Source organism: Rana temporaria, chromosome 4 (genome assembly GCF_905171775.1).
Source record: "Rana temporaria chromosome 4, aRanTem1.1, whole genome shotgun sequence".
Classification (NCBI taxonomy): Eukaryota; Metazoa; Chordata; class Amphibia; order Anura; family Ranidae; genus Rana; species Rana temporaria.
The window spans coordinates 216,092,744-216,107,981 of NC_053492.1; the positions used below are offsets into that span (position 1 = coordinate 216,092,744).

The window sequence follows — 15,238 nt, forward strand, 5'->3', positions numbered from 1 at the left end:
GTTATTGTTAGTGTTACAGAGTGGGTTAGTGTAGTCGCCTATTTTGAAGCCCCTGGCTATTGGAGCCTCTGGCTCTAATCAGGGCTTCAAAAAACACCCCCGCCATAGGAATTCCTGCACCCGGAGTTCTGCAAGGATGGGGTGGGGGGGGTGTGCCCCTACTGTTAAATAAACTACTTCTGAATGTAAAAGTCTATTCTATGAGCATTGAGGGTGAATTGCTTCACAGTATCTGCAAATATCAATGAGCATACACTGAAACTGATTTGGTGTTGTGCAACCAAAGCATTCCTTTCTGAAGAATATCAATTTTTGATCCTCCCAAATATTTCATAGTTCCCTATATGTGATGTTAGTAATGCACCTGTTCCTTACTGAATCCATTACACTAGCATGATAGCTAGACAATGAGTATTTTTCAGAAGAAGTAGTCCAGTAGTCAATTTTTTAGAGTAACATCAATTATTTCTCTTATACAAATTTCCTTTAAAAGGACAACTGTGCCTTTGTGAAGCTCATTACAATATTGATTTTTAAATCAAAGGTAAGGTCATCCTTTAATGCTGCTTCATAGGTATCAAAAAACTAATTAAAAAGCTTCTTCTAGAGTCTATCCTGTATTAAATGGATTTCCATATAGTATATACTGTAAATGTTTTATTAAGTCAAACGCATTCCATCTGCATGGAGTCTGTATGTTCTTGCTGTGCTTTCTTAGGTTTTCTCCAGCACCCTGACTTATACTAGTAGGTTAATTGCTTTCCTCCAAGCTAATTCTACAGGGTTTATGAGTGTGACATGATGTTGTGAACTTATCTGGGGTAACTATACTAATGTGAATGCATCTATGCTATGCATTTTGTAAATCCCTGAGTAAAATGTCAGAACAGTATACAAATACAAAAAAAATTATATGTTCTTAAATAAATGAAACCAATAGTTCAATCTTTAATATTGCAAATTGTATTGACAGGGTGCTTCAAAGCCAGAACATATTATGAAGATACGTCAATAATGAAAGACAACTGCAATTACTGGTAATGTTTCTGTACATTGATGTTTATACCATTTCATATGTATTCTAATGATGAATCTGGTATAGAAGACTGTAAGTGTAAGGTCACATGAGAGTTTTCCTTTCCAGTGATTTTTTACATTGAAAATGGCTCAGTGAACTCATGAATGCTGCTTTATCTCAATATGAAATGCAATGTGAAATGCTCAGATTCTGACTTAATCTTTTTTTTTTTTTTTTTGCTGAAAGAAGCTAATTTAATAGGACTGCGGGACTCTAGCCACAAAGAGATCAAAGTGCTACATTAGAAACAGCATTAATTTAAGCTCTGGCTAAACACATTTTATCACTATTTAAAATAGTCCAGTCCAGATAATTAAAGGTAAAAATTAAAGTTAAAATTTTGATTCAATGTTTGATCGTTGTCAATGTCATACATGGTTAAAGCCAAATCAAACTCTCACACTGTTTTATAGTATTTTTATAGGCTTGTTCTCCCACATGTTATGACCTGTACATTAATTTTACTTAAAAATATTGCAAAATACCTTAGTATTGAAATGAAAATGCTTCTTCCTGTCCCTCTCTCCAGTTGTATATGCTGGCATATCTAAGTAACTTTTTCCTATCCCTCATTTAGATTTGCACTGAAGAGAGAGGAAATGGGCATGTCTGACAAGGGTTGTCACAGTAGAGTCAAGTGGGTTTAACTCTGGTGCCAATTGGACTGCACAGTCATATTTAGAGACTTTGCACACCTGCTGTAATAGGAAAGGGTGGTAAGATAATAAAAATGGAAGTTGTTAGTACATTGTCTATCCCACTGCATATCTATTTCTGAGATGTTAACAGCGATTTCGAAAACATTATTTTGTGATCCTGTTATTCTCAAGGCGACAAAACAATTGTCCCTGTAAATGTTATTAGGATTAAAAGAGATTTTTTGAGAATCATACTTACCCCGGTGGATGTGGCATTGTTTCAATGCTGCATTTGTCCACCGCCAGCTCTAACACTGAGAACCCAGCAATCAAACACTGAGGATCACTCAGTTCTCACAACTCCCTGAGCAGAGAGCTGGTGACTGTCAGTCATTGGCTCTCTGCTCTGTCCCTCTCCCCCTTTGCGCTCACTGGAGGGGGTGGGAGCAGCCGGCTCAGCCTCTCAGCAGCTAACAGAGAGTGGCTGAGCCGGGTGGTGGTCTAGGTATGTGGGCATTTTCCCACCATATGGTCGCGATCTTTCCCAAGCCTGGACCAGCACTGTGATATCAGCAGACAACAGGCTTCAGCCTGTTGTCTGCTGAAAATGGGTCACAGGAGTGCAGAACGAGCTGCACTTCTGTGGTCCACCGGAGAAGTGAAGCCAAACGAGCTTTGGCTGTACTTTTCATTTAACTGAGTATAAGCATAACAAATAAAATGTAGCTCAAAAATAATGATTATCTCAAAGTTAATTAAGCCCATAGACTTTGGATTGCACACACGTGCCTTATTGATTTCCTATATAATGGGCCATATTCTGAGTAAAGTTACGATGGAGTATCTCAGGATACTCCATCGTATCTCTCTTTTTTGGCCAGTGTATCTATGCGAGTGATTCTTAGAATCATTTTCGCATAGATACACTGAAGATCCGACATGTGTAAGTCACTTACACTGTCGGATCTTAAATGTAATTACTCCGCCGGCCGCTAGGTGGCGTTTACGTTCAGGTCTCATTTGTTTATGCAAATGAGCCTGATACGCCGATTCCCGAACGAATTCGCGTCGCGTAACCGTCGCTTACGTCGTTTGCGTAGGCGTAAGGTTACCCCTGCTATATGAGGGGTAACCTTACGCCAGTCCCATGTAGGCCATGTTAAGTATGGCGTCGGGTCCGCGTCGTGTTTTCCCGTCGGGTACGTCGTTTTACTAAGTCGTTCTTGAATACGACTTTACGTCAATGACGCACACGTCGGCGTCATTGATGTTTTACGCCGAGAACTGGAGCATGCGCACTGGGCTATTTTAAGCCCGGCGCATGCGCAGTTAGTTAGAATCGGGGGCGCGCTTAATTTAAATAGAAGCCGCCCCCTTGGAGATACGCGGGGATACGCCGGGCCAAATACACTCCGCCGCCCCAAACTACGGAGCAAGTGTTTGGGGAATACAGCACTTGCTCCTGTAGGTTGGGGCGGCGGAGTGTAAATGGCTTACGCGCCGCCCGCCGGAAATCTACGAGAATATGGCCCACTGTATGTATCTATTTTCATTAAAACTGTATGTGAATGACAGTTCCATTCACCCATGAAGATTAATGGAGTGTTTAATTTGAGCAAAAAAAGCTTCTAGTTTATGTGTCTACAGGACATAAATCATCACTGAATGAGCCCTTAGGTTCAAAAAGTTATTGCATGAAAGGTAGACATGTGCACACTGAAATATTTTGTTTCAGAATTTTGTTTTCGTCCGAAAAATTTATTTATTTAGTTACTTACGAAATTTGTTTTTATTTATTTTGTTTCGTTAAAAAATGCTTTCGTTCGAAAATCTGAATTAATTAAGGTTAAATCTGTCATTGAAGGCTTATGATGTCTGTCGAATGTTCTAAGAAGATTGGACAGAGCTGCTAAACTGTACAACGCCACAATCCTACATTAGGCCTATTTCATGATTTATTAATTTTATGTTTGTGTATTGTTTATGTAAACAGGCATTTTTATTTAATTTAATTCATGATTCATGTTCATCCATGTAACTTTCACATTTATGGTCACCTTCTCCGCAAAGGTTTCCTTTGATATTAGCGCAACTATATATATTTTTTTCAAGCTGCCAGACATACTACATGTCCATGACACGATTGCAGCGTCGTACAGTTTAGCTGCTTGTCAAATCTTCTTAGAACTTTCGACAGACATCATAAGCCTTCAATGACAGATTCAACGTTTGTTTGTTTTTCGCTGCTTCGTCGAATCTTTGTTGATAATGTCAAATGGTCTACCCCAACACTGTCTCTATAATGTCAAATCTTTTCTCTCTATGTCGAATCTTTCCTCTCTATGTAGAATAATCTTGGACTAATAGAGTTAAGGTTTGGACAATCGACCACAGGTTTGATAGACACAGATTGCTATTGTCAGCATCATGTCTAATCTCCTATCTATATTTTTATGTCGGATCTTTCGGATTTCGGATTCTGCGCGTTCGTTTTTGTTTGTTAAAACGATAACGAAAATATCCAAAATTTGGACAAAAATGCATTCGGACAAAAACGAATGCACATGTCTAATGAAAGGGTATTAAAAATTAGAAAGGAAAAGTATTGTATAAGATTGCCATTTCAATGGTAGTCCCCATGGTTAAAGTGGCTGTAAACCTGATATATGAAATTTGAGCTGGGCACAAATATCTGCAGTATTTTGGTATCTCTTTTCAATGAGCTAAGTCTTATAGCTCTCTTCTGAATGGTTCCTCTGTTATCAGCCTGAGAACTCCTGACATATTTTTTGACTTTTTAGACAAAAGCAGCCCAAATCTTTTGTCAAAGAAGGTTGATAAAATAGAGTAGCAGAGAGCAGCTCCTATTACAAAGCACCTCTGAGGCCCTGTACACATGATCAGTCCAAACTGATGAAAACGGACTGAAGGTCCGTTTCATCGGTTAACCGATGAAGCTGACTGATGGTCTGATGTGCCTACACACCATCAATTCAAAAACCGATCGAGTCCAATGTAGTGACTTAAAACACAACGACGTGCAGAGAAAAAATGAAGTTCAATGCTTCCAAGAATGCGTCGACTTGATTCTGAGCATGCGCGGGTTTGGAACCGATGCTTTTGCGTACTAACCATCGGTTTTGACCGATTGGTTAGGCGTCCATCGGTCAAATTTTAAAGCAAGTTCTATTTTTTTTGACCGAAGGATAACTGACCGATGCCACCCACACACGGTCGGTTTGGACCGATGAAACGGACCTTCAGTCCGTTTTCATCAGTTTGGACTGATCGTGTGTACAAGGCCTGAGAGTCTCTGCGCATGGCATTTTTTGAGTTAATGCTATGAGATTGTAAAAGAAAAGACCTGGCACACTTTTGGTTGCCTCAAGGAGAACTGTAATGCAGTGCACGTAGCACGGCACGGGGAACAAAGGTGTGGCCAAATTGTGAGTGTTATGCAAAGAATACAGGGGTCAGGAATATTTACTGTGCAAAATGCATGGGACAGGAGTGTGTAATGTATAGTAGGAGTCATGAGTACAAATCAAAAAGAGTACAGCAGTCAGGGATATGTAATACACAGTGTAGGGCTTAGAAGAGTGCAAATTTCCCCAGCAAACAATACTCTCCCCCCACTTTATCCTTTCGTCAAAAATCCTCACTCCCTCTCCTGCAAAAAAAAAATCAAAAAATCCAGCATTAATCTTCATGCTCACCCTCCATCTCACCAGCAAAAATAGATTCTCCCTCACTCCCTCCCAGAACAATCCCCCCCCAAACAAATCCTCTTCCCCCGTCCTCAGAACAAGTTCTCCTCCACCATCCCCAAGATCCCCAGTTCTAATACCCCTTCTTGCCCATCCCAGCATTTATCCCTTCCCCCTTAATTCCCCCTTATAATACAAATCCTCTTCCCCAACCAGTACAAACCCTCTTTCCCCAATACCCCTTTTGGAATAAATCTTCTTCCACCACCAAATCCTCCATCCCAGTACAGCCTCCCATTCCAGTAGAACACCACCCCAAAAAAAATCTCTCTTGTAGTATAAATATTTCTCCTCCTCCCACCCCCCCAAAAATAAATCCCACTTCTAGCACAAACCTCTCCCTAAAAGAATCCCCTATCCCAGCAAAAATCTTCTTCCACCCCACAAATCCCCCTCTCAGCACAGTTCCTTATCTTAGCACAAATACCCCACCCCATCATCCCGCCCAAGCATAAATCCCCCTCCCAGAACAAAGGGGGTAAGAAGATATGTGCTTTGGAAGAGCAGAGTAATTGTGCTAACAGGGGGGTGAGAGGTCGTATATGTGCTGGGGGCGCTTTAGGAGGGAGAGGGGGAGGTTAAATATGTGCTGGGGGACACTTTGCGAGGGAAAGGGATAGTGCTAGAAGGGGGGTTAAATATGTGATGTGTTGAGGGGCACTTTGGGAGGGAGGGGGTAGTGCTAGAAGGAGGGTTGGATATGTGCTGGGAGGCACTTTGGGAGGGAGAGGGCTATAGTGCTAGAAGGGGGGGTTGGATATGTGATGTGCTGAGGGTAATTTTGGGATGGAGGGGGTAGTGCTAGTAGGGGGGATACATCATTCAAAAACCAGACTGTCCGGGAGAAACCCTACAGTTAACAGTGTCCTGCAGATGCATTTAAATCAGATTGTGATGTATTATTCTCGAGTCATTAGAGACCTCTTTTATTATTGACATACAGTACACAGTAAATGAATGTACTAAACAGGCAAGCAGCATAGATGTACATTGCAACAGTAATTGGCTTTGGGAACTAGAGACCTAAATCACATATATATAACGGACAAAGGTCAGACTTGAATCTACTTATGTGTTGTATGTGTGACAAATTATTTGAGACCTTGTGTGTTTATTTGTGTAGCAAGAAAAACACTTCAGTCTCACTAGTTAACTAGGAAACATGGAATGCTAACCATAATATAACAACAATATTTGTTTTGGGAGGGTGGTCCAATCCATTTTCTAGCACACATGTTGCATATATTATCAAAGTGAAATTATTAATAAGCATAGGTGCCAATGTTTTATGTTAGTTTCCCTTGACAATTAATGTGAGCTGGATTGAGAAAAACATAGGCCCAGATTCTCAAAGAAGTTACGCCGGCGTATCTTGAGATGCGCGGCGTAAGTGTATATATACGCTGGCGTATCTATGCGCCGTACCCACAGAACCAGACACGCCTGAAAATTGGCTTCTTCCGACCGGCGTAAGTTTTCTACGCCGGCGTAGCGTAGGCGCATATTTACGCTGGGCGCATCTTGCGCTCCCATTGATTTCCTATTCAAATATGCAAATGAGGGAGATACGCCGATTCCCGAACATACGTCCGCCCGACGCAGGCTACGCGCGGTGCGCCTAAGCTGTACGTCCGGCCTAAACTTGCCCCTCATAAAGCAGGGGCAACTTTGCACCAGACGTGTGCAGGTCAGCTGGAGAGCAGCTTCAGCAGCACCGTTACGGACGAGCTGAGCAACCACACTTGCAGGACAACACATCTGTATGCCGACATGCCAGGGGCAGGCATGGTCATAGCTATACTAGTGTGCGCCCAGGCGCGTAGAAGGAGGAGGGCACAGGAGAGGATATACCGAACGCGCATAAACGTCTTTGGCATGGGGGATTCGGAGCTGTAGCGCATCTACAGATTCAACACTGATGCCATCCTGGATTTAGCCACAACCCTGCAGGATGACATCACCAGCCAGACACACCGCTCACATGCAGTGCAGCCACTAGTCAAGGTACTGGCAACACTGCATTTCCTCGCCAGTGGATCTTTTCAGCGTACAAGTGGAGTAGTGGCTGGGATGTCACAAACCACCATGAGCAGATGTGTGCACCAGGTTGTCCCCGCAATCCTCAGACGCATGTCCCACCACATCATCAGACCCACCCAGGAGCACCTGCGAAATAAGGCAATGGCAGATTTTGTCAGAATTGCAGGATTCCCATGCACCGTGGGGGCCATTGATTGCACAAATGTGGCACTACGCCCCCCCCCGTGACACAGAGCACATATACCGTAATCGGAAGCACTGGCATTCCATCAACGTACAGGTGATAGCCGATGCCCAAGGCCTCATATGGCACGTCCGTGCCAAACACCCAGGGGCCAGCCACGACAGCTACATATACCGTCAAAGCACCATCCCAACAGAATTTGAACAGAACGTGTACGGGAACAGCTGGCTGGTTGGTGAGTGACATGGGTGTCAGGCATGACTGTCCGCCCCCATGATGCAGACATCAGGAGGGGCACGACTAACATCCTCCTGTCTTTTCCCTTCCAGGTGACTCTGCATATGCACTTGGACCCCATCTCATGACTCCATTCCAGGATCCCCAAACCACAGGAGAGCAAAACTACAATGCTGCATACATACGTACCCGTGCAGTGGTGCAACGCACATTTGGCATCCTGAAGTCCCATTTTCGATGCCTGGATAAGTCTGGGGGGACCCTGTTGTATTCCCCAAACTTCATGTGCCAGATCATCGGGGCATGTTGCATTCTGCACAACTTTGCTGAGAGAAAGGGCCTGGAGATTGACATACGTGATGACCTGACCCCCGGACCAGACAGTCCCCCCCTGCCCGAGTCTACCCCGTCTGCTGAGGGAACAGCAGTCAGAAGTTGTCTCGTGGAACGTATCTTTGCACGTTAAACACACACATTCATCATGGCACAAGGACAATGCACGCATGCACACCACTGTGGTCCCTAGCACAGACCCCACATCCACATCACATTGGATTAGCCCAAGTCCAACATGCAGGACTTGGGTGCAGCAACGCCACGGCAAGGCTCCAATTATGTTGCTGACCATTCATACCACATTCACACGGGTCGTGGGGATAAATTCTCCCCAACGACCGAGGGTGACAAACCTTACTGGCAGGAGTGTCACCCCCCACATTCACTCACCAGTCACACTGTAATCTGCACGCCTCACCGTGTGCATTATTAGAAACAAAATCATAATACTCTTAACCAGAGCCCAAAAAACAAAAAAAAACTCTTAACCAGAGCACAAAAGAAATTATAATACTCTTAACCAGAGCCCAAAAAAATAATAATAAGAAGAATTAGTTGCCCTGGCTGCTGCCACGGCCACGGCTCCGCAACTGCCTGGTTGACAGCTCAGGTGGGGGGGTTGCATCAGGTGGAGGAGCATCCACCAACCTGTCCATGGCTGGAGGCCTGCCCTCTAACGCCACAGCAATGCGGGTCAGAATGGTGTTGGTTTCTGCCTGCACCTGCCGTGAACGTCTCCCCTCCGCCTCAATGGCAGCTGTGTGGCCCTGGACGGCTTCCGACAGGGACCGCACCTCTGCCACAAGGGTATCCGTTGTGGCCTGCAGCTCACCCAAGCAGGTGATGATAGCTGCTGTGTTGCCAGCCACATCCTGCAGCCCATCGTTTATGTGGCCCGTGGAGGCCAGGCTGTCGGCCACTTGCCTCATGTCCTGGGCCATCTCACCCATATGGCGGGTCTGCGAGTCCTGGGCACTCATCAGATTCACTGGCAGGAAGTCCGGAACCCCCCTGGTCTTCCTGGTTTCCTTCCTGGGGCCAGGAGAGGCTTCAGGCCTGGCATAGGGGGAGGGACTTGAGGGAGTGGCTGGGTTGGGGATGGATCCAGAGGGACTTGAGGATAGGAGGCTTGACGTCTGGGATGGACCAGCCGATTGGGATGTCTCCTCAACATATAGGGACACCTCCTCACCCATATGTTCAGCATCCTGCTCAACCACCTCTTCACTGGAGGTCTGGCCACCACTCCCCTCCACCAATGCTTCTTGGCTTCCCTGGGGGTCAGGGGCAGGATCATCAGGGGATGATGGCGTGGGACGGGTAGAGGCACCAGATGGCCCGGCTCCCTCCTGGACATCTGCGGATGACACAAAACATTCACATGTTGGTGGACCCACACACTTGTCACATATTCCCTCCCCCCCCCTCACATGCTACACACCAGAGCCCTCGTAGCCCTCAACTCCCTCCACTTGCACCCTAGTAAGTCAGCGGGCAACCACCTGCTCGTCAGGAGTCAGACGGATTCTAGAGGCTGGTCCACCACCAGTGCCCCTGGCATGCCTCATCATAATGGCCATTTTCTCCTTCACCCTCATGCGCATATCGTTCATCTTCTTTGATATGTCCTGGGGCCTCCTCACCTCATTGCCCACGGCATTCACCTGGTTGGTGATCCTCAGAGGGATCTCATCCCTTCTGCCCTTGCTCGTCTCCTTGCCCCATGGAGGCGATCGTAATACTTCTCCAGGGCCGCAAGGATGATGGCCTTCTCCTCTGGGGAGAAGTTCTTTTTTCTGTTCCCAGAACGCCGGGCAGACATGTCCAGAAGAAGATCGCAAAAGTACCTACACCAAATAAAACGGGTGTACTTTTGCACTCGACGGGCGCATGTCTGGGCGTATTTATGCCCCGGGCGTAAATGGTGGGCTGGCGTAACTTAGGATTTACGCCAGGCGTAGTTGTGAGCATGCGCAGAGGGGCGCGGGACATACAATCACATCACGGCGCATGCACCGTTCTTTCGGCCCTTCATTTGCATGGGGTCACGGTTCATTTAAATGGATCACGCCCACTTCCTTCCTACTTTGAATTACGCCGTCTTACCCTGCCGATTTTACGTTACGCAGACGCAAAATTTCACGCTTTTGATTAGAGAATACGGAGCTTGCCTCTCTAAGTTACGTCGGCGTAACGCATCTGAGATCTACGAGAATCTGGGCCATAGCATCTAAGTTAGACACAATGCAAAGTAAATACATAAAGTAGACATAAATATTAGTGCAGTGACAAACACTCAACATACCCAAAATGTCACAGCCAACCACACAGAAATACCTATCAAATGGCTTTTAAACGCTCTTGATTACTTGAAAATACAAATTTGGCTTATGATAAGACTTTAAGGCTGATTTACTCAGGATTTTTTTAGTTAGAGAAAAGGCGCCGGCCCAGGACCTCCTACCCTATCCCAAATTTGGATGATTATTTAAATTTAGTGTGACCCCATGTATTTGACGTTCGGCGCATTTTTTTTACGTTGTTTGCTTTTGGCTTTTTCCGGTGTGTAGTTACCCCTGCTATGTGAGGGGTATCCTATGTTAATTATGGCCGTTGTTCCCGCGCCGAGTTTTGAAAATTTACGTTGAAAAGAGCTGGACGTAAGTTACGCTCACGTCGAAACCAATGACGTCCTTGCGACGTCATTTGGAGCAATGCACGCTGGGAAAGTTTACGGACGGCGCATGCGCAGTTCGTTTGGCGCGGGAACGCGCCTGATTTAAATTTTAAACGCCCCCGCCGGGGGATTTACGATACACCACTGCAACTTTACAGGCAAGTGCTTTCTGAATAAAGCACTTGCCTGAAAAACTTGCGGCGTAACGTAAATCAGATAGGTTACGCGGATCTAAAGATCCGCTGACCTATCTGAATCTGGCCCCCAGTGTGCATGCTCGAAATTCCGCCGCAAATCGTCAATGCTTTAGACGTGAACGTAACTTACGTACAGCCCTATTCGCGAACAACTTACGCAAACGACGTAAAAATGTCAGAATTCGAAGCGGGAACGACGTCCATACTTAAAGGGTCACTAAAGGAATTTTTTTTTAGCTAAATAGCTTCCTTTACCTTACTGCAGTACTGGTTTCATGTCCTCATTGTTCGTTTTTGCTTTGAAGTAGCTGTAATTCTGCTGTGATCTCCACACTTCCTGGTTGCCTGTTTCCTTATAACCACAGTACTGGGAGATTTTCACGGTGGTCTAAGCTGTCATTACTGTGTGTCTAAAACTCCTCAGAACCAATCAGATTCATTTTAAAAACAAAACACTGCCCTGGATTTGTTTGTTTTTGTTCTGTGAGTCTTCCCGACTCACCTCTCACCCAGAACTTCATGTATATACCTTTAAAACCGAAAGTGAAGCTAGAGGCACATTATATGATAGATTAAATTCAATTTTTAATCATTTTTAAAAGGAATCAGTTAACTTTTATGTCTCTATACCCTGTAAACAGTCATTTCAGCAAAAACATTTTTTTCCTTTAGTGACCCTTTAACATTGCGTACGCCTCATAAGAGCAGGAGCAACCTTACGCCGAAAAAGCCTAACGTAAACGACGTAAAAAAATAGCGCTGGGTGTACGTACGTTTGTGAATCGGCATATCTACCTAATTAGCATATTCCTCGCGTAAATCGACGAAAGCGCCATCTAGCGGCCAGCGGAAAAATTGCACCCTAAGATACGACGGCGCAGGCCGTCGTATCTTAGCTAGGTTTAAGTGCATCTCAGTTTGAGCATACACTTAAACTTACGACGGGCTTAGATTCCGAGTTACATCGGCGTATCTACTGATACGCCGGCGTAACTCTTTGTGAATCCAGCCCAGTGATTTGAAGTTTTTGTGGTCAGTGGCTGGCTGCAAAAATACTGCCCTTACATCAGTGATTACTATTAAGCAAATCATCAGTGTGGGTGAACACATTCAAAAATAACTAAATTGCTTACTCCCTAAAGTTCTCTATATCCTATTGCATTCTCCAATAAACTGTATATACCACTTAAATATTTTAAACTTTTAGAATCTATACAAAAATGTTCTATTTGAGGATATAAGGGGCATCAAAGATTTATACCAATCCTTTGAATAATGGAAACCTAGCTTTACCAGATTTTGTCGTTCACTATCTAGTGGCTCAAATGTCACATCTCTACTATTGGGTCAGTGGGGAACAGGTTCATCTCCCTACTTTGGTTTTTGCAGAGGTTAGAGGAGCTAAAAAATAAACAATATCATCTAGTTGTAAGAAGAAAATGGTCTCCCCAAACAAGCTACTATGATGTGGGATTTAGCTCTCAACAAGTTCAAAATGTATGGACCCTACGCATATACTCCTCTTTGGGAAAACACACATCTTGCAGAATGTAGGCAGCTTCCTGACCCTGGACTGTGGAGTCAGTGGGGGATTACTTACTTTCATCATATTGTACAAGATGGGTGGAGCAAGTCTTTTCAACAACTACAAGAGAATTTTAGTCTCCCTAATAATGTGCTCTTTCGGTATATATCACACAGATCAGGCCCAATTTTAAATTATTTGGCAGATATTCTGGATCATCCAACAATTCCTATTATACACTATGGGCCAGATTCACATACATCTGCGGCCGTGTAACGTAACCCGTTTACGATACACCGCCGCAAGTTTCCAGTTTTAGTGCCCGATCCACAAAGCACTTACCTGGAAACTTGCGGCGGTGTATCGTAAATACGTCCGGCGCAAGGCGGGCCAATTCAAATGGGCGTGTGCCATTTAAATTAGGCGCGCTCCCGCGCCGGACCTACTGCGCATGCTCTGTTTCGCAATTCCCGTCGTGCTTTGCGCGCAGTGACGTAATTTTTTCGAACGGCGACACGCGTAGCGTAATTCCGTATTCCCGGGCGGCTTACGCAAACGACGTTCATTTTTAAATTTCGACGCGGGAACGACGCCCATACTTTAGACAGCAATACGTTTTCTGACTAAAGTTAGGGCACCCAAAATGACGACTAACTTTGCGACGGGAAACTAGACTAGCGGCGACGTAGCGAACGCGAAAATCCATCGTGGATCGACGTGACTCCTAATTTGCATACCCAACGCTGGTTTACGACGCAAACTCCCCCCAGCGGCGGCCGCGGTACTGCATCCTAAGATCCGACAGTGTAAAACAATTACACCTGTCGGATCTTATGGATATCTATGCGTAACTGATTCTATGAATCAGTCGCATAGATAGAAACAGAGATACGACGGCGTATCAGGAGATACGCCGTCGTATCTCCTTTGTGAATCTGGGCCTAAATCACCAAAAGCATTGGGACACCTGCCTTTACACAAGCAAGGTCCATAATAACATGGAATAGTGAGTTTGGGGTGGAGGAACATGACTGGCCTGCACCCGATAGAACACCTTTGGGATGAATTAGCGGAGACAGCGAGCTAGGCCTTCTCATCCACATCAGTGCCTGACCTCACAAATGCTCTTCTGGAAGAATGGTCAAACATTCCCATAGACACACTCCAAAACCTTGTGGAGATTTGAAGCTGTTTAAGCTGTTACAGCAGCAAAGGGTGAGCCAACTGAATATTGAACCCTATGGACCAAAACTGGGAAGCCATTAAAGTTCATGTGCGCATAAAGGCAGGCATCCAAATACTTTTGGTAATTATGGGCCAGATTCTCATAGAATCGGCGTTGGCGTAGTGTAAGCCATTTACACCACGCCACCGCAACTTACTGGAGCAAGTGCCGTATTCTCCAAGCACTTGCTCCGTAATTTGCGGCGGCGTAGTATAAATGGCCCGGCGTATGGCCGCGTAATTCAAAGGGGGCGGCTTGTATTCAAATTAAGCGCGCCCCCGCGCCGATAGAAACTGCGCATGCGCCGGACAGAAAAATAGCCCAGTGTGCATGCTCCAGCTCACGACGGAAAACGTCAATGACGCCGACGTGAGCGTTATTGACATAAAGTCGTATTCAAGAACGACTTAGTAAAACGACGTAACCGATGGAAAAAGACGACGCTGACCCGACGCCATACTTAACATGGCATACGGCGGACTGGCGTAAGGTTACCCCTCATATAGCAGGGGTAACCTTACGCTTATGGAAACGACATAAACGACGACGACGCGGCGCAAATTTGTTCGGGAATCGGCGTATCAGGCTCATTTGCATAGTCAAATGAGAACGGAACGTAAACACCACTAGCGGCCAGCGTCGAATTACATCTAAGTTCCGACGGTGTAAGTGACTTACACCTGTCGGATCTACGCCGTATCTATGCGAAAATGATTCTAGGAATCATACGCAAAGATACCCGGGGCCAAAAACAGAGATACAACGGTGTTTCCTGAGATACACCATTGTATCTCTTCTGAGAATCTGGCCCATAGTGTATATGCCACATCTTCTTCCCCAAAAAATTATCTCCCAAACTGGCATTCTCTAAGAAAACCTCCTGGAAGAGGGTGAGGAATAGGATGAAGCACTAGAGGGCTAAGGAATAGGATAGAAGCAAGATTTTCTTTTACTTTCACTTTCCTTGTCAAGAATATCTTTATTAAATGCAAGAATAAATTGTACATGAAGCATACATTCGTTACAGTAATCAGGTGGTTATTATAACATAAGATTGACTAACAGTATCATCTTTCTTAAACAACAATAAACGGGAATATTTTAGCCATGTTCTGTGTACTATCGCAGGAAGAGTTTAAGTAGTTAACATAGCCAAATATGTAATCCTTACAACTTGTCCTAGTGGCTAGTGGATAATATATCAAAGATAATACGTCCTTATTTAATGTAACCTTACTACCTATCAACTTTAAATTTCTAAAATGTGCTACCTTTTCAAAGTTAACGGTAGATACACGAGGGTACTATCTTATGCAGTATCAGATCAGGAAAAG

General features: G+C 44.8%; 1 protein-coding gene across 1 annotated transcript in view; it reads left to right on the forward strand.

Moving 5' to 3' along the window:
• Positions 1 to 15,238, forward strand: part of TINAG (tubulointerstitial nephritis antigen) — a 106,629-nt gene that overhangs the window by 13,730 nt on the left and 77,661 nt on the right. Inside the window, exon 2 of the mRNA XM_040349841.1 lies at positions 974 to 1,037. Coding sequence (XP_040205775.1) covers positions 974 to 1,037 — 64 coding nt within the window. The remainder of the gene's footprint in view (positions 1 to 973; positions 1,038 to 15,238) is intronic.